The sequence below is a fragment of the Chiloscyllium plagiosum genome, chromosome 27 (assembly GCF_004010195.1).
Source record: "Chiloscyllium plagiosum isolate BGI_BamShark_2017 chromosome 27, ASM401019v2, whole genome shotgun sequence".
Taxonomy (NCBI): domain Eukaryota; kingdom Metazoa; phylum Chordata; class Chondrichthyes; order Orectolobiformes; family Hemiscylliidae; genus Chiloscyllium; species Chiloscyllium plagiosum.
Genome location: NC_057736.1, coordinates 25,884,610 through 25,905,068, shown reverse-complemented (window position 1 = coordinate 25,905,068; position 20,459 = coordinate 25,884,610). Strand labels below are relative to the sequence as shown.

General features: G+C 37.4%; 1 protein-coding gene across 1 annotated transcript in view; it reads right to left on the bottom strand.

Annotated features, from left to right (window-relative positions):
• Positions 1–3,313: 3,313 nt before the first annotated feature.
• psmb2 (proteasome 20S subunit beta 2) overlaps positions 3,314–20,459 on the bottom strand; it is a 26,010-nt gene continuing 8,864 nt past the window's right edge. Inside the window, exons 4-6 of the mRNA XM_043717716.1 lie at positions 5,663–5,825; positions 4,114–4,163; positions 3,314–3,500 (exon numbers count right to left, since the gene is read on the bottom strand). Of these exons, the coding sequence (XP_043573651.1) occupies positions 3,399–3,500; positions 4,114–4,163; positions 5,663–5,825 (315 nt within the window). The 3' untranslated portion in view covers positions 3,314–3,398. The remainder of the gene's footprint in view (positions 3,501–4,113; positions 4,164–5,662; positions 5,826–20,459) is intronic.

Genomic DNA, 20,459 nt, shown 5'->3' with positions numbered 1-20,459 from the left:
TCCACTTTCAAAATGATAGCTCACTTCGCATGGAGAGAGGTATAACTGGGGGAAAGGCAATTATGATGCAACTAGGCAAGATTTAGGATGCATAGGATGGTGAAGGAAACTGCAGGGGACGGACAGATTTGAATTGTGGAGCTTATTCAAGGAACAGCTACTGTGGGTCCTTGATAAGTATATACCTATCAGGCAGGTAGTTGTTGAGATGGGGAGCCATGATTTACAAAAGATGTTGAAGCTCTTGTTAAGAGAAAGAAGGCGGCTTATGTGAGGAGGAGGCATGAAGGCTCAGTTAGGGGGCTTGAGAATTATAAGTTAGCCAGAAAAGACTGAAAGAGAGGGCTAAGAAGAGCCAGGAAAGTACATGAGAAATTGTTGGGGGATAGGATCAAGGCAAACCCTAAGGTCTTCTATCGGTATATCGGGAACAAAAGAATGACTACAGTAGGATTAAGGCCAATCAAAGTGGGAAGCTGTGTGTGCAATCTGAGGACATAAGAAAAGCACTTAATGAATACTTTTTGACAGTATTCACATTGGTAAAGGGCAATGTTAGTGAGAATATAGAGAAACAGGCTACTAGATTAGATGGGATTGCAGTTGACAAAGAGGAGGTTTTAGCAATTTTGGAAGATCAGAAGATAAATAAGAACACTGGGCCAGATGGAATTTATCCTAGGATTCTCTGAGAAGCCAGGGAGGAGGTTGCAGAGCACTTGGCTTTGATCTTTACGTCATCATTGTCAACAGGAGCAGTGCCAGAAGACTGGAGAAAAGCAAATGTTGTTCCCTTGTTTAAGAAGGGGAGTCTGGACAACTGGTAATTATAGGCCAGTGAGCCTTACTTTGGTTGTGGGTAAGGTGTTAGAAAAGGTTATAAGAGATAGGATGTATAATCATCTAGAAAGGAATTATTTGATTAGAAATACTAAACAGAGTTTTGAGAAGGGTAGGTCATGCCTAACTAACCTTATTGAGTTCTTCGAAGTGGTGACAAAACATGTAGATGAAGGTAAAGCAGTTGATTTGGTGTATATGGATTTTAGTAAGGCGTTTGATAAGGTTCCACATGATAGGCTAATGCACAAAATACAGAGTTTCGGGATTGAAGGTGTTTTGGGGTTTGGATCAGAAATTGACGAGCTGAAAGACTGAGGATGGTGGTTGATGGGAAATGTTCATCCTGGAGCTCAGTTATCAGCGGTGTGCCACAAGAATCTGTTTTGGGACCACTGCTGATTGTCATTTTTATAAATGATCTAGATGTGGGCATAGAAAGATGGGTTAGTAAATTTGCAGATGACACTAAGGTAGGCAGAGTTGTGGATAGTGCTGAAGGATGTTGTGCATTACAGAGGGACATAGATAAGATGCAGAGCTGGACTGAGAAGTAGCAAATGGAGTTTAATGTGGAAAAGTGAGAGGTAGTTCACTTCGGAAGAAGTGACAGGAATGCAGAGTACTGGGCTAATGGTAAAATTCTTGGCAGCGTAGATGGGCAACATGGATGAACAGAGAGATATCAGTGTCCAGGTGCATAAATCCCTGAAAGTTGCCACCCAGTTGTTAGGGTTGTTAAGGCATATGGTTTGTGGTATTTATTGGTAGGGGGATTGAGCTTTGGAGCCACGAGGTCATGCTTCAGCTGCACAAGATACTGCTAAGGCCATAGCTGGAGTGTTGCATACAGTTCTGGTCACTGCACTATAGGAAGGACATGGAAGCTCTGGAAACGGTTCAGAGGAGATTCACTCGGATGTTGTCCGGTATGGAAGGAAGGTCTTATGAGGAAAGGCTGAGGGAACTGAGGCTGTTTTTGTTGGAGAGAAGAAGGTTGAGAGGTGACTTAATCGAGACATACAAGATGATCAGAGGGTTAGATAGGGTGGACAGGGAGAGCCTTTTTCCTCAGATGGGGAAGGCTTTAAATTGAGGGGTGATAAATCTGGGACAGACATCAGAGGTAGTTTCTTTACTCAGAGATATAGGGACGTGGAATGGCCTGCTTGCAACAGTAGTAGACTTGCCGATGTTAAGGGCATTTAAACAGACATTGGACATACATATGGATAATAACTGAAGAGTGTAGGTTAGATGGGCATCAGATTAATTTCACAGGTCAAAGCAACATCAAGGGCCAAAGGGCCTGTACTGTGCTGTAACATTCTACGTTCTACATCAGACAGCCCTAAATCTCTGAGCTTCATGACAAATGTATTCCCGTCTACCCAACAGATGTTAGAATTAGTCTAGCACTGGATACAGTTACTTTAATGTTAACCCTCAGATCAGTAATAGTGAAAAATTAAAGTTTATATATCAACTTTTGACTGCCCATTCGAGGAATAGTTTCAACTTACTACTTATAGGTTTTATACAGCAGCTTGACCTCCAGTCCTTCTAAAATGAAATCAGTAATGATTTGCAATATTGCACAATTGAGACTGCAAAAACTTTCTAACGCCTGATTTTTAAATAGGTTTTAAATCTAGTGTGATCAGTGGATATGATGCAATTAAAAAGATTAAATCAATCTCTTGATTCTGATTAATATACTACAAAATGATAATTTACAGAATGGTTATAGCACAGGAAGAAGCCATTTGGCCCACTGTTTCCAGGAGGGTTATCTGGAATGGATCACTTCATTCAGGAAATAAGAATGAAATAAATTTTATTTCCATGAAAGCTGCACTTTTGCATTAATTAGCAGAAAAAAATAAATAAAGTAGCGCTTCTTCCAATAATAGAAAACAACTGTTCAGAGCTTTGAAGGAAAAGTGAATTCAATCCAGGACAAAACCGGGAAGGCCGGGGCATGATGGCACTCTTCCAGTCAGACCCTGTGCTTTGCAAATATAAATCATTTTATGAATATATTTGCGATGAGATCTATGTTCAGCAGGATACAGCATGAAACATTTCTTTGTTTCTGTCTATATAAAGTCTCAAGTGTCATGAGTCTCAAGAATCTTGTCAATTAATGATTGCATCAGTTACAAACCTCACCTTTTAGGTGTTGCTGCAAAATGTTTTTTAGACAAGAAATATTGATTTGCTCATAATGAATTGAATAAGGCATCCTTCCATCTCAATTTTATGAGAGATGCAATTCAAATAATCTAGCACAAAACCAGAAAGAATAAACTGACACACTTAATTCTGAAATAATTCAATGCATAGTATTTCAGTTCGTATTTCATACTTTCTGTAATTGTTCAAGAATTTTCTTTCAAAATTCATATCCCCAATTAACATTGCGTCAATATAAATTTGAACAGAGAATTGAAAGACCACATTTTCAAATAAATTCCAGAACTCTGAACCTCCAGCTTTATTCTGAGCTCATATACATAAATCTCTGAAAGTAAAAACAAAAATTACTGCAAGTAAAATCATATTTTTGACACAAAAATTTGTTCCATATCATGAACACCATCATTATCAATGATTCGAACAGTAAACGAGGGAAGATTCAGAATAAATCGTTTTTGGATCTGAAAAAGAGAACAAATAAATGAATCTTACAAAACTAATATTTCATTTAGCAATGACAAACATCGGAAGCATTTAATCTTACATATATTTAACAGGAAAATATTTTTCTACCTTGTATATGAAATTGGCTTTTGACAGTAACAAATTTATATAATGGAATAACAGGACACCTCATGTCAACTGTTATTCAAAAGATTTAAGACACTGCAAATATGATTGTTTTGAAGCTGGAACTGTCCCTTATTTGCCGTCTACAAGTACGTTAGCATTTTGAGTCAGGTGGAAACCCATACGCAGTCACAAGTGTTGTCAGAGAACACTTTCATTAAATGAAGGATGAACCCACAGCAGGCAGTTCATAAATTCAACAATTGTGAAATAACACTCTTCAAAAGAAAAATTTTTACTCTGCTTAGAACATAAATACTGCTGCCTGCTTGGAATGCAGCAGCACAGGGGAAATAAAGGGAATAAACTGTTTTATTTTCATCTGCTGATGTCATGTGTGAAAATATAAACATATGCAGCAACTTTCAGAAGTCTCACAGCTGAAAACTGTTCTTTGTATCAAACAAATTTTCCAATACAACTGTATTCAGATTTGGACCTCACCTCTTGCAAGCATTTCTTCAACAGCTCTAATGCCTCTTCGCGTGTGAGATCTGCAAACACACATTGTTTCAATTTTTGAAGACTTCTCAAATAAAAGCAATCCTCCTCCCCCCCCCGCACAAAATTAAATAAAGTCCAGACTTTAAAACAGGAGTTATCTGACTCACAGCTGAATATAGTCCATATGTAAAGCAGGGTTTTTAAACAGAGTCAGACCCACTCAAACTGCAAGCTGGAACGAATCAATTAGTTTTTAGAAATCGAAGCGCATCAGAATCCGCCCCCTTTTCCTGGTCCAAACTCGGGAAAAGGACAGGCACCTCTTAGATTCAATTTATTGCAAACAGTGTGAAAATGAGCTCCATCTGCAGATGCCGGCTGCAGTTAGTGCACTTCTTTCACTGGCCTCCTGCTGAGCATTAGATTCATCAATGCAAGTGACACGTGCTTTTTACTTCTAGGAGTATGGACCTGTGTTTCCTCTGCATTATTTGCAGTTCAGTCAATGCCACTTTAGACAGTGACAGCAAGTAGTTTCTTTTATAGTGTACAATGAATATATGTTTTTAACCCTTGAAGCACTAGTAATTGTTTTAAATAGTGCAAATACCTGGCCTTGGCTAGTTAAAAGTCTAGTACTAGTACAATTATTGCGATCTTATAATTCTACTTTAGCTGGATACACTAATTTCTGTATATTTTATCATACTTGCAACTGTGTTGATGACATCGTATGCACATCATCAATTTTAGAAGATATTTTAAGTTGCTTAAGTAGGATTCTAGCTTGTGAACATCTTAAAGTGGTTACATGTGTTTTGGAATTTAAAAAACAAGATTAAAATCTAATTTTCATCAGATTGGTGAATGCATTCAATAGGGTATTGCAGAAGAATGAAACAATGACCACGGGACATTTTACATGTTTTACTTTTCTGTTCGCCTCCCTGAAGAGCAACCTTCTGCATTCTTTAATGTCAGATGTGTCAACACAATGTCAAAGTCAGTGAACTGCATTTTGGTAAAAAATTAAATTCAAACTGCTGACTCCAAAATAATTCACTAAAACATTAACCAAATTACCATTTTAATCTTAAATTTAGAAAACAGTTAATATTTTAAATCACTTGGTATTTAGAAAGTTCCTTTTCTATCAGCTCTTTACAGTTGGCGTCACAAAATATACATTGGCTGCTTCCAAGGAAAAAGTTTACATGTTACCGAAGTATCTTTGGACTGGCTCAATGTTAACCTTGTGTCTGAGAGCAACTCGCATGTTGAAAATTAAACTTAAGAAAAAGCCTCGAAACAAATTAAGTCAAAACACATGTAGTCTAAATGTCCAACACAGAGTTGGAGGAACACAAGTGACTGAAAAGCTGCTGGCATAAACAGGACAACTGCACACTGTTGCGGGTGTAACACTTGGCTTTCACCTGCTCAGACAAACACATTCAATCCTGTGGTGCAAAGTAGCTGGAAAATAGGGCAAGTACCTAAAAATCTGCAGCACAATGCCAAAGTTCTTCTCACCACAAATGACACCCACCTGGTTTATAGTATCGATCCAAAATACTGAGGGTTAGAAATGCTCCATATCCATGAGCAGCAAAAGGGGCTTTAGCCAGAGCTGCCAGGTAGTCCATGTAGTAGAGTGCTGGACCCTCGTGTTCATCACAGCCAGCGAGAAGCATATTCACATGGTACGGCGTCTAAAAAATAAAATGGGATGGCATCATAATGAGGGTAATTATCACTGAAAACAAACTGATAATGCTTTTGATAAATGGCACTTTTCAATTCTATAAATAAATTCTGTATGTATTTCATGCACCCCGAGTAATAATTGGAACTTGACAAATTTCCTAATAACAACTTTAAACTAAAATGGAGGGATACTATGATTTGTTACCTGACAAATAAAATCAAAAGGTGGCCAAAAATCGAAAACTTTTGTATTGCAACTAACTACAGAGTTAATCAGGCAGATCAATTACTGTTATTCAACACACTTAGCTGGCATTAAATGCCAAAGAAATTTCTTACCCAAGGCATTTAACTATCCCAATTTTATAAAAAGCTCAAATCTTGAATACTGTGAAACTGCATTATTATATCAGCATACATGAATAAAATTAAAGAATTAATTTTCCTTTTGTGTGTGTCAATGCCTGGCAAATATTGTTTCCTAATTCATCAATAAGCATTACACTTTGTAATGTGGCAGTACTGCTAATATGACATGGGGTTTGAAGGCACAGAACATTGTGTTCCTCGTCACAGCATATCACTGTACTTTAGCAGACTCAAACTAGGTTTTAAAGGAAAAATACAATCAGTATGAAAATGAACAAACTAACATTTGAGCCAGTTTGTAGCTTTTGGGCTTCGCAATCACTTTTGTTTGAGCTTGACCTGTGCTTTATATCTAGTCTTCTGAAAGGAAGGAAGGAAGAAAGAATATGCATCTTTCCAGTCAAAAAGACGGAGATAACATGGTCCAGGATTTAATAAACTTGTACACTGATAAACAGCAGTTACTTTATACCTCCAAATCAGAAACCAATAATCCCATGCATGTGTAACACAGTTATTGTGCATTTATCCTCAGTACTTTCCTTGCTGTTTCAAAAGGTTCATGGTGAATAACAGGATGAATAACTGAAGTTTGCCAGCAATCAACAATGGGCTTGTAACATCAGTGTAATAGAACAATATATCTGATACAAACCATAATTAAACTGCATTTGATGGGAAATGAAAAGGGGGGTGCTTAATGTATCAAGTAGAACAATCAAAATGGACAAGTCATGTACCTTAGGCGATACATATCCAATTGGTTTAATAGGTCACATGATGCAGAATACTTGGTTGCTAATCTCAGACAAAAGCAAAGGTCTTTACCATGCATCCAAGACTACAGCAAACTATTCTCACTGAACAATTTTCAAATATGATTACCAGACAGGTTGATTCCAGATGATTTAAAAAAAACAAAGAATTAACTTTGTAAAATTTGAAATGTTAATTTTATTAAATTAAGCCAGTGAGATTTTAACAAGTGAACGTGATAGAGGAGAAAGCAAGCAAGAGACAGCATCCAAATCACAGTTAACAAAATAATCTTTTAAGGTTTAAGACATCATTTGAAACCCAAGCAAAGACCAAAACTATTGTTACATAAACAAATCTCATTGGATTATTAACATATCAATTTGGACACAAAATTATGTCTAATGGATTTATCGCTATCCACAGATAGCTTTAAATGAAAAAAATTGAATTGTTGAGCCTATTAGGTTTTTGTTAAAACAATGACTTGCATTATCAAATCTTTAAGAAATGCAAGTTTGTGTTAGGCTTGATTAAAGAAAAACAAAGAGTGCTAATAAAATTTAGAAAGTAAACTGTGTGAAATTACACAGGCCTGGTAATCAATTTAATGAAGAAATGTAAAAGCAAATGGTGGGGGGGGGGGCACGTTACTGACGAGATTTTCTGCGACATCTGGTGAAACAAGCTCACAGTTCGGGCAGAGAGTGAGGAAGTATCCTACTGAGCAGGGGAGCGGGAGCGTTAATCTCATATTGGAACTCTTCCAACCCCCAGCAGCCATAATTAAATCTTTAGAAACTTGCACCACAGCCGGCACAACTTGAGAAAGAATAAAACACTGACGAGGGAAGTCTTACTGACTGACTTCCTGACCAATCACAGCAGAATGATACAACATTACAACAAACACCCAACCGTGCCAACCCATTTACCTTCTAATTTATCTAATTTGGTAATCAAACCTATGCTTAAAACAAATCAAATCCTTAGTCCCTGCCTTTTCAAACAGAAGGTGAACAAAAGGATTGAAGAATTGATTCTCTGAAGAATTAGAAAACAAATCTAGAATAAATAGCAACAACATTGGCATGTAACTCTAAAGCCCAGCATCATTTATCTACATTTTTCATTTGCTTGTAAAAGCAAGATAGCTCAGATATCCCTCGGAAACAGATGTCACCTTGAGCCAAACAGCTAGCAAAAGTATCCCAAAGCAGTCTCTGGAGGAAGTGGACAAATAAAAATTACCTCCATAGAGAGGGCTGAGTGACTTCTAGTGAAGATGAAGATTTGAAACCAAAGACTTAGCTTTGTAATTTTGCCTCAATCTTTGATGTGATGGGATCAAGAAAGACAAACCTAGTGTATTTTAGCATTTTTTAAAATATAAATCAAATATAAATTGTTTTTACATTGTTCAAGACCCACACTAATTCCTAAAAGCATGGGCCTCGCACAGTGAACTTGAAGCTCGATACAAAACTGTAGGGAATCGTTAAAAAGCACCTAAATGGAAGTCTTCCTGGCAGGCAGCTTTAACGAGTCATTGCAATGTAACATTTGCCTGGCGGCCAGCTGCACAAGACTCAAGCTTCTGGGAATCTGTGATACTAGCTAAGGATCTCACAGCAAAATAACTCCAATTTCAACAGTCTGCCAATTATATTGTACCATTATAGTACAATATTCCTTTCCGATGAGATCTACTTCTGTCACTATTTGAAATTAATGCATAGCAGTTCCAGTAGACTTCCACATCAGTGGCATCACAAAGAATATTGTTCATATTATATGAGGTGCACATGTAAACAAGCATGTAGTGACCATGAGGCTGCACAAAATTCGTTCCCTTTAAGAAACTGCATGTTTATGTTTGCACACAAAAGGTTTAAAGATACTATATTGTGCAAAGGAACACACTGTACCTACTAAGAGGACATTGAAACGGACTTGTAGAAATATAACCTTTCTTCAGAGTCAGCATACATGGTAACATAACTAAGCCAGTGATGTGGGAAGAAATCAACCTTTGTTAGTTGCAAAGTTGATGTTGTTTATTGTTGTGTAATCTATTCCATTGTCTAAGGGAGTGACTGAACAACAGTTTGTTACATAAAAAGCTAATCCTGTAGAGCTAAAAGAAAACAAACAAACATATTTTATACGATTAGGAAAGCAAAGCTACTGGGTATACTCGAGTAACAGCCGATCTCATGCAAAAGTCGACCCCTTATTTTTGGCCAAATAGTCTGGAATTTTCCACATATCTCATGTAAAAGCCAGCTCTAATTCTTCACAGGTAACAGATCAATGTTTGTGAGTCAGTGTGCCGGCCGTCACGTCCCACTCCAGCTCTCCAGTCCGCTGGCTGTTGTGTTCCACTTTGAATTTTCAGAATTACTCTAATTCATTGTTTATTTTTCTTTATTCATTTAGCGATCAATTGGCTTCTGCTAATGATATGGTATGAGTTTTTACGGGCATGAATTTCAGCCCCTCAAAAGTAGTATCCATGTAATAGTCAACTCCATAAAGTTAACCGTAAAAGGTAGTTAAAAAAAATTGACAATTACTTGAATATATATGGTATTTCTCTCCACACCATTTTTTTCAGTTTGTTTGTTGGAAATAATAATCAACAGAAAAAAAATTTGCTCACTGACACATACCTCAGAACATGAAAAGAAAATCATTAGTTTTAACATGTTTCCTCTCACCAGAAAGGGTCAAACTAAACAAAAAAGAGCAGAGGCCTGCAGAAATGAAGGGCTTGAGAAAAGGCCAGTTTATTCTAACTTTGCTCATAGGACAATTAATAATAACTCTTACAATAGTTGGGAAAAAACTTCTAAAATTTGAAGAACTCAAATAAACTATAATGAACCCTGATAGAAGTTATTATTCTTCCTGCACTGAGTTAGCAATTTCCCCGAGAAATGTGGGCAAATAACTAAATGTGGTTAACTTCCAAACAATTAAACACAAGGTAGAACTGGTTTAGATCATTCTAAAAGAATACCAGATGTGTTATAGAACATGCCCTCACTGCAGTAAGCATGACTGTTCAATCATTGAGCCACCTTTTAAAAATGGCAGAAATTAGCTGAATGCTAATTATTCAGGAGATGAATAAAAAAAAATGAGGTTTTACATATTTTCTAAGAAGCTGCTGGAACAATTTGAATCTTGATTGATAAGTTAGATGTTCTTAAAACCTAAATGCTTTCTTTAAATTTTATAATGAAATCCCTACAGCCAAAAAGGTTCAGAAACAGACGAAATACCACGATGTATATTGCAGATCCAGGAACTTGAGTTCTTGCCATAATCTGCACCAGTCATAATTTTGAATACAATATTGGATTCTGATGCGGTATATGCAACACTCATTAATTCATTTACCTAAATTGTATTACATAGATGAGCTCGGGAAAGCTAGTCCTCAGGTGCGGCTTTAAGAATCTACTTTTGAACAGGAAATATGGCTGTACCTAATTTGAAAAATCATACACACTTAAAAAAAACAGGTCACTTTAGTTTTCAAAACTAACTTGCAACAGATTTAACAGGAATACATTGGTAAAAGCTCCAGATGATATTTGAAAAAGATCAAAGGTAATTAGAAAACAATAATATAAGTGGTTCCCTAAAAGGTTTTCTTTAGTGATAGAATTGTTCACCTCAACTAAGCGGACAATGGTAAATAGTGGATATATTAGTCCTCAATTTTGGTCCCTTATGTTACATAATTCCTAGGGCTTTGCTGTAAGACAAATGTATTACAAATTGATCAGAATATCATCATTTTTGAGGTCAAGTACTTGCAAATACATATTAATGCATTCAAATACTTTAATATCTTTGTATGAAATATAATACAAACATTGAATGAACACCCATACTGCATCAAATTACAACTAATAAAGTGACAGTGTCTCCAGTTAAATACTCATTCATCACCCCTTAATTAAATTTGTTATATTTAATGCTTCCCTTTCTGCCATGGATTACAGGTGCCTCGACACTGTACACTTATTTCATTGTAAATCACAACAGTTAATTTGAGAAGTGTTTTTTAAGAGCAAAAGTACGAAGTTAATAAATTAGAATTTTATCGCACGCATTCCAGAGTAAAGATGCCAGCGTACAGATTAACTGTTAAAAGATTTGTTTTTGACAATAAAAGAGTTTATAGTCAGGTTTTGAGCTAAATTCAGAACAGAGATCAATACAGCTGAAGCCTATTAATTGGGATACAATAGTGAAAATTAAATAGATCTGTTTCAGACAGCCATTTTTAAATAAAATCCATCAGTGCTAATTTTAAGTTACGAATGAAAAATAACCATTTTCACAACTTTGGAGCATAATATTTAAAATAAACTTTAATTTATCAGTTATTACCTGCGGAAAACTTTTTAAAAGTTTAAACATTGATATTACATTCAGATTTTCCTGACATTTAGTGTAAGATGTGATAGCTTGAAACTTTATTTTATAGTAACGTATTCAAGTACATCCTTTGAAGGGCCCAAGTAAAATATTTTACGACATTTTGTCGTCTTAAAAAAACATATCACAGCTCCTGCAGAAGTTGCAATGCTTTTTTCCACTTGAGTCAGATAATATAGGCTATTCAGAATATCTATGAAGCATGAATATGCACTGTATGAACTGTAAATAGCTCTCATTTTTCAAAACCAGTAATACACATTTGGCAGTGGTGTTTGTAACTACTTTCCTATTTAGTGCTTCAGATCGCATAACTATAACCCCCTCAGCTCTGCTACAGCTGTAATTAAGTAGTCAGCGAGCACAAGGAATTCAAAGCACTAGATTTCAATACAAGCACACTTAAACATCGTAAATTTGAACCCATCAGCTACTACAAGGAAAATAAAACCCACGATCACCACATTCCGTAGCCACCCATAAAAAAAAACAGTACAACAGCTACTTAGAGCCAAGAACTGACATCCTACACAATTTCACTTGCAGCCACATAGATTCTTAATACTTCTCCACAGTGGCTGATGGTAACCTTCAGAATGCATATTTTCTGTACAACCCATTAGCTTTGCGATTCATTGCTGAATGAAGTTCTATGTGAATGGCAGACTACCCATGCATTTAATATTCGATCTGTTTCCATCTTGAAAATCGTCTGGCTTGACAGTCAACTTTGAAGCTCCAAAATAAAAGTTCAGCGTATTAATGGCCCATTGCACTCTCATTAATTTACAAAATTAAAAAGATGAAAAGTTAAAATGATATTTTAAAATTCTGTAAGTCACAAAAACAATAACACTTTTAAAAAGAGCTGAGTAACGTACTGAATTTTTAATTTTCAACCATTTTCTATAAAACTAAATATCATATAAACAATGAACTAACTTGATGACCAATTGGAAAAAAAAGTTACGACTTTTTCAGATGGCAATTAAAGCAAGATGATTTCAATTTAAATCCTCATGTAGAAGAAAACATGTCAAAATTGATCTTAAAAATGACTTTCAAATGGATATTTAATGTCATAAAAAGAGTACAGTATACAAAATTAAGTAGTTACTACATTAAGGGTATAGACAGAGACACCTGAAACACGAGAATATGATGTTTGTGCACCCAAAAGCTAGATACTTTGCAACAAAGTCAAAGGGTAATCTTATGCTACCTCTACAATGCAAAAGCGACTCAAAGAAAATGGCATTAAGAATTACAACCCCAACTACAATAAAACTATCCTCGGGTTCATAATTTACCATGGGATGAGAAGAACAGATATGATAGGATTTGTTGAACATTTGGTTCTGTACATTTTTGATATCTGTGTGCTATATGGATTGTCCCTGACATGAGGTGGGCCCCAATCTCAATAATAAAACAAGGGATCCAACTGAAACAGGACAGGTATAATTGTTTTAGAATTGTATTCATGCTTTCGGAGTAATTATGCTGTCACCAACTCTGTCCCTAAAAGGTGTCTGTATGTGCATGTGTGTATGCAAGAGAGGCAAAGAGGGAGACAGAGAGTGCGTGTGTGCGCTCGCGTGCACGCGCATGTGGTATTTTTATGGGGGGGAGCGCTACTCAACTAAAGGAACTATCACAATTACAAAAGAGGTCCCATTAAAAATGCATTTACACTACATAACACTCTGTCAAATGAATGCCAAATAATAGTTTCTCACGTGCTATGGCATTTGACCAAGAGATTTACAATAACCAGCCCCTGAATCAGAATGGTGTGTGGGGTACTGGAAAAGCACAGGTCAGGCAGCATCTGTGGAGCAGGAGAATCGACGCTTCGGTTATATGATGATGGGATTATGCCCAAAACATTGATTCTCCTGCTCCTCAGATGCTGCCAGACCTGCTGTGCTTTTCCAGCACCACACTCTCGACTCTGATCTCCAGCATCTGCAGTCCTCACTTTCTCCTAGCCCCTGAGTCAGTCTATCAAATTTTAAATGTCCTAGGAGTTAAATAGTACTAGCAGAAAAGTATTACAAAAAGGAAATTTTCCAACCACTAACCAATGTTGTCATTAAGAAGGGTTTACACTCAAAGAGGATTACCAGAAAAAAAGGCCTGAATATTAAATACTATTCATGAAATAATTGAGATTAAATTGGATTGTACAGTGCATGTGGTTGTATCAGGAAATAACAGCTTCACTAATTCAGACTTAGTTCAGAGATTTCACTTAAAGTATGAGTTAAGTTTTGGAGGTTTTATTTTAGCTGGAGGAGTTTAGGAGAGGAAAACTGGGGAACAGTAAATTCCCCTGCTCACGTTCTACCATCTATATTTACCTTCAGAAGGCTGATTATAATATGGATCATTGACTTATTCAGTGCCTACATCAAAACTGTATTTTTATTCAAAAGGAAGCATTGTTGTGGGTTAACTATTTTCTGGTCTCCTTAAATTAATTGGCCAGTTACTATAACATAATATACACAGTTCCAAACTTGCGAGTACAGACAAATGACTGAAAGTAGAACTTCACATGACATCTACATGAGGTTTTGTGCTCTCCCATACAACATAGACATTTGCCAGTTTGGTGATTTCGCAAAATAACTTTTTTTTCCATGTTTAAACATTGAACAGCAAATACACTATTATGCTTTTAGCCAAATAAACTAAGAATGATCAGATATGGTCACTAGCATAGAAATCACAAACAAAGTGCTTCTGACCAGCTGTGAAAACTATTGTTACTTCAACGTCCTGTTTAAATAAAGAAATGCACAGAGCAAGTTTGCCTTGAAACTTGCGGCACGGCTTGAAATTAAATTCATTGGAGTAGTTCCAAGAACTTGGCTTTACATATGGAAATTTATGAACAAGGTTGCAAACTTGCTCACTAAAATTCATACTCCACCTCTGATAAATTAAGATGAATTTGGATTTTCAGTTACCCTTCTTAGAGGCAATGGATGTGATTTTAAGGAGAATGCATAAAATTGCCGCAATAACATAAGATTCTTAACCATTCAGAGTTAAGAATGGTTGAGATAAACTAACTTGAGATAAATTAATTCCAAATTATGTTTGAAGAAGTGATTTTCACTTGCCACTGTATTTTTAGTGCTTCACCATTTTAAATAACACTTTGCACATGCTGTAACAGTTTGCTGCACAAGATACAGAATCATTTAAATTCACATAAAAATATGTACTGAAGATATACTGGTTGGTTACGGATTGGGCCTGTACTTGACCAACTGTTGACTTAAGGTAAAATTATAAAATGAACAAGGACATGTTTTTAACCACAGTGTATTAGGTGATTGATTGACAGATATGAACTGAGAAACATAATCTGAACGAGCTGGGACTTGTTCAACGTGATGACATCATGTTACTGCTCACAACTCTGAACGCATATTTAACAAGCAGAGTACTATTCTATCAATTGATTCATGAAATCGAAATATTTCACAGCTTGAATGAGGATGGATTATATAAATCACATCTGTTAATCACCTTCTCACCAAAACTGTGCGCCAAATAGCAACTGAAAAATAGGTTTCACAGAAAATCCACAAAATAACAGGATAATTGATATGCTACTTGGTATTACAAGAAAATACAAGGTAGAGCTCAAACTTTAACACATTTTACAAAATATTATGAAAATGTTAAAGCTTATGGTATTGTCTCTCATCATGCTTATTACTCCAAAAATAGAGATTTAAGACTTCAGAGGTTAGGACCCTGTCAAACGTTTTATACATCATGAATTTTATCACTCAAGGGGGCGGAGTCTAGGTAATAACTGCAGCTGGTTGTGCTGTCTAGAATCCAGGGCAGGCAGCGATCGCAGTTCTGGGAAATAAGTGTCGTTCCATCCTTTAGCTCACTTTAAACACATTCTTCCATTGAGATCACAGCTCCAAGCCACCAGGGAAAATTAAACAGCTGGCTAACTAAAAACGTTAGGTGTCAAGGGAGGGCAAGGTTCAGTGCCAATACAACATCATCAATTATGGATAATTTAATTGGGATGTTTTGCCCACCCTTCTGCGCAAAGTGCAAGAGGGGGGCTGATGAAGCTAGCTGATTAGGTGTCTGACACACATCACATGATTAGCAACATATGGCACAGGTAAATGCTGTGAATGGTTAAGCATGTACTCCCCTGTCAGAGCACTGTAATTGTGACTTGTTACAACTGATTAAAATAAATTCTGTAATAAGGTAATTAACAAGTTTTTGGTTAGTGGAGGTCGCAAGGTGTAGCTGAGATCCCCTGTGTTTGATCCCCGCAGTCTGCCATGCCTGGACTTGCCTGACAGCCTGCCTGCTCCAGATGGACTACACTGCAGGGAGAGCACTGGCATGGGCAGATGTGCTTTTCTGGAAATGGGTAGGGGTGGGGGGGATGGTGTAAGCATCGGTTACATGTGCTCTTTCAGATGGTGATACCTTGAAGCTGGTGCTGTAGCTTACAGTAATAAAAGTGGCAGTCACAACATCACAATGACTATTTTCAGAATAAGGGTTCTCCCACTTAAGACAGATTTAAGAAAAAATTATTCTCTAAGAGGTTTATTAACTTTTTCAAATGCATTACTTCAGTGCAGCAGAGGTTGAGTGATTGAGTACACAAGCGTTAGTCAGACATCTGATCTAAAAGGAATTAGGTTTAAGAAGGTAAGCAGGAAAGTGAAGTTAAGCCCTTAATAAAATCAGCCAAGACCTTATTGGATAGTGCAGCAAGCTTGAGGGGCCAAATGGCCTAATCCTGCTACCATTTCTTATCTGAAGACAAAATTTCACTACGTTTTGGAAAAGGAAACAATAGCTTTGTTCCATCTTTTCACTCGTCTTAACATGTACTTCTGAATTTTAAAATATTTAGTGTGATTTCAATTTTTGTAGGAATTCCAGGTATTATAATAAATTACTCACTTGAATATCATATTGGCATTTAAATCATGAGACAACACAAGAGCCTACATCCGTCAATGACAAGGAAATCATGTCTCACAAACTTGATTGAGTTTTTTGAAGTAACAAAGAGGATTGATGAGGACAGAGCAGTGGATGTGATCTATTTGGACTTCAGTAAGGTGTTCGACAAGGTTCCCCATGGGAGACTGGTGAGCAGGGTTAGACTTCATGGAATACAGGGAGAACTAGCCATTTGAATACAGAACTGGTTCAAAGATAGAAGACAGAGGGTGGTGATGGAGGGCTGTTTTTCAGACTAGAGGCCTGTGACCAGTGGAGTGCCACAAGGATTGGTGCTGGGTCCACTACTTTTCGTCATTTATATAAATGATTTGGATGCGAGTATAAGAGGTGTAGTTAGTAAGTTTGCTGATGACACCAAAATTGGAGGTGTAGAGGACAGCAAAAAAGGTTACCTCAGATTACAATGAGATCTTGATCAGGTGGGTCAATGGGCTGAAAAGTGGCAGATGAAGTTTCATTTAGATAAATGCGAGGTGCTACATTTTGGAAAAGCAAATTTTAGCAGGACTTATACACTTAATGGTAAGGTCATGAGGACTGTTGCTGAACAAAGAGACCTTGGAGAGTAGGTTCATAGGTCCTTGAAAGTAGAGTCGCAGATAGATAGGATAGTGAAGGCGGTGTTTAGTATGCTTTCCTTTCTTGGTCAGAGTATTGAGTACAGGGAGTTGGGAGGTCATGTTGCGGCTGTACAGGACATTGATTCGGCCACTTTTGGAATATTATGTGCAATTCTGATCTCCTTCCTATTGGAAGGAGGTTGTGAAACTTGAAAGAGCATGTTGTCACGGTTGGAGGATTTGAGCTATAGGGAGAGATTGAATAGGTTGGGTTGTTTTCCCTGGAGCGTCGGAGGTTGAAGTGTGACCTTATAGAGGTTTATAAACACATGTGGGGCATAGATAGGATAAATAGTCAAAGTCTCTTCCCTGGAGTGCGGGAGTCCAGAACTAGAGGGCATAGATTTGGAGTGCGGGAGTCCAGAACTAGAGGGCATAGATTTAGGATGAGAGGGGAAAGATATAAAAGAGACCTAAGGGGCAACCTTTTCACACAGAGGGTGGTACTTGTATGGAATGAGCTGCCAGAGGAAGTGGTGGAGGATAGTACAATTACAATAGCACTGCTGCCTCACAGCGCCAGAGACCCGGGTTCAATTCCCGCCTCAGGCAACTGACTGTGTGGAGTTTGCACGTTCTCCCCGTGTCTGCGTGGGTTTCCTCCGTGTGCTCCGGTTTCCTCCCACAGTCCAAAGATGTGCAGGTCAGGTGAATTGGCCATGCTAAATTGCCCGTAGTGTTAGGTAAGGGGTAAATGTAGGGTTATGGGTGGGTTGCGCTTCGACGAGGCGGTGTGGACCTTTTGGGCCGAAGGGCCTGTTTCCACACTGTAAGTAATCTAATCTAATCTAATCTAATCTAATTTAAAAGGCATCTGGAAGGGTTTGGAGGGATATGGGCCGGGTGCTGACACATGGGACAAGATTGGGTTGGGATATCTGGCCAGCATGGATGACTTGAATGGAAGAGTCTGTTTTTGTGCTGTACATTGTTACGACTCGATGACAAAAAGTGTTCATGAACTGTAATAAAACCTATTTCTTATTTCTTTTGAAATCACCTAATGAGCATAAAAAATAAGCTGAAAATATTATCATAGCTTTGCAATTAGGTGATGCAACATATGATCCCATCATTTGTCTGATTAAGCCTTAGGATGAATAAACCTTTGTGGCAGTTAATTCTGAACTGGAGCTGGACTAAATTTCACCTCTTAAATATAATCTCTCCTTCGCCATAAAGGTAAATGCCTGCAGTGGGAAGGAAATGTATGAAGAATAAAGACAACTGTAATTCATTTTTATTTTACAACATTGTTTTCTCTTATACAACATAACAGGGGAGGCAATGGCCTAGCACTGTTATTGCTAGCCTATTAATGCAGAAACTCAGCTAGTGGTCTGAGGACCTGGGTTTGAATCTTGTCATGGCAGATGGTGGAATGTGAATTCAATAATAATCGGGAATTCAGAACATATTGGTGACCATGATACCATTGTCAATTGTCGGTAAAACCCATCTGCTTCACTAATATCCTTTAGGGAAGGAAAATCTGCCATATTTACCTGTCCAGCCTACATGTGACTCCAGACCCATGGCAATGTGGTTGACTCTCAACTATCCTCTGAAATGGCCTAGCAAGCCACTCAATACAAAGTCAACTAGAGATGGGCAATACATGTTGGCCAACCAGCAACACCCATGCCACACGAGTGAATAAAGGAATGTCACAATATAATTTACAGATTGTGAAAACCACAAAGTGTCATAAACATTCTATACACTAAAACATGAATGGCAGCTAAATGGTACGGTAAACTGATTAAATGAAAAGCTGCGGCAAGGTAACAGTTTGGAGTGGTATTAAGCAATTCCATGGTAAATGGATCAAAATGCTTTAGTAATATATTAAGTGACTCATGTGGATGTTTGAACTAAATCTGCATTGGGTATTGTAACATTTGAACATTCTCACTACCAGCCAGTCTATACTGGAGCAAGTGCTGGTAAATAAAGCTGCTTGAGTAATTCCGTGAATTCCCACAGGTTCATAATTTATGACAAAATAGAAATTACTCAAAGGGCCTAATTAGCCACTAGGCCAGAAACAGAGAATGCAATTCTCCAATTCATACTCAATATTGCATCTAAAACAGTTGATCATGAAAGAATTTTTAACCACTCACTATATGAAACAAAATCTCAGAGTAATATCATAGAACAGACACTCCTAAAGTTATACAATATACAAACACCATCTTACTAAATGTTATCATCTCTGTCTTGTACTGAATATTTTGCTTTGCTTGGCATAATGCAGAGCAGCAATATCATGTCTCCTAAATCTAGGCAGGTGATGGTGTCATGACTTCATTCATTCATTTGGAAGAGGGAGGTTTGGACAGCAATTGAATGTGGAAAACAGGTCAAAGTTAATTATTCTTATATGCTGAGATTTATGAGAAATGGAATTGAACATACATCACTTGCTTGAGTTTTAGATACAGATACACGTAGAAAAAAAAATAAAAACTCACTCATATGTTGAATAAATAACTATCTTGAATTTTTCACTCAAGTTCCTGAATGCAACAAATTGAAATAAACAGTAGCAGCTACTGTGGATCAAACTGATAATGCACGAATTGGTATGAACAACTCTGTCCATCAGTAGGTGGTTTTAGGGTAGGTAAAGAGCTGTCAATACAGTCGGTTCTGCGAGTGATTCTTCAACGCGAATTGGCTTTAACGCAATTGAAGTTTGTAGAATGCAAACTTTCCTTACCTGTATTGGCTATAACGCAATTCCGGGCCCAATAATTTAAAAGGCGCACCTATTGCGCAATTTCCAAATAACTCATATAAAGATTACACAAGAACCGAACTATCCCGTTATATCCCGAACCAACTGTATAGTCAGTGTTGATGAAGTCATGTGTTAAAAACATTCCTGCTCAGAGTCTTGTATGCTCATTACTCCTGCCCTTGCTGACCCAAAATTGCTTATCTCAAAGCCTCAAAATTTAAAATTCTCAAACTTGTATCTAAATAATGGCTTTATTCAACTTTATTTCTAATCTACCCAAGTCCTACAATGTGTTATTCTGGTCCATTTACTTTGGAAATCCCACCATAAACCATTCCTACTCCTATTCTCTTTCCAGTTTGCTCAAAATCTAACCTTTTGATGATGCTTTCAGTCACCCACTGCTGTTATGCTCTGTTCTGGTACTACACCTACACCTCCTCCCACCCTGCACCCTGTAAAAACGCCATCCCATATTCCCAATTCCTTAGTCTCCGCCGCATCTGCTCCCAGGAGGACCAGTTCCAATACCGTACAACCCAGATGGCCTCCTTCTTCAAAGACCGCAATTTCCCCCCAGACGTGATCGACAATGCCCTCCACCGCATCTCCTCCACTTCCCGCTCCTCCGCCCTTGAGCCCCGCCCCTCCAACCG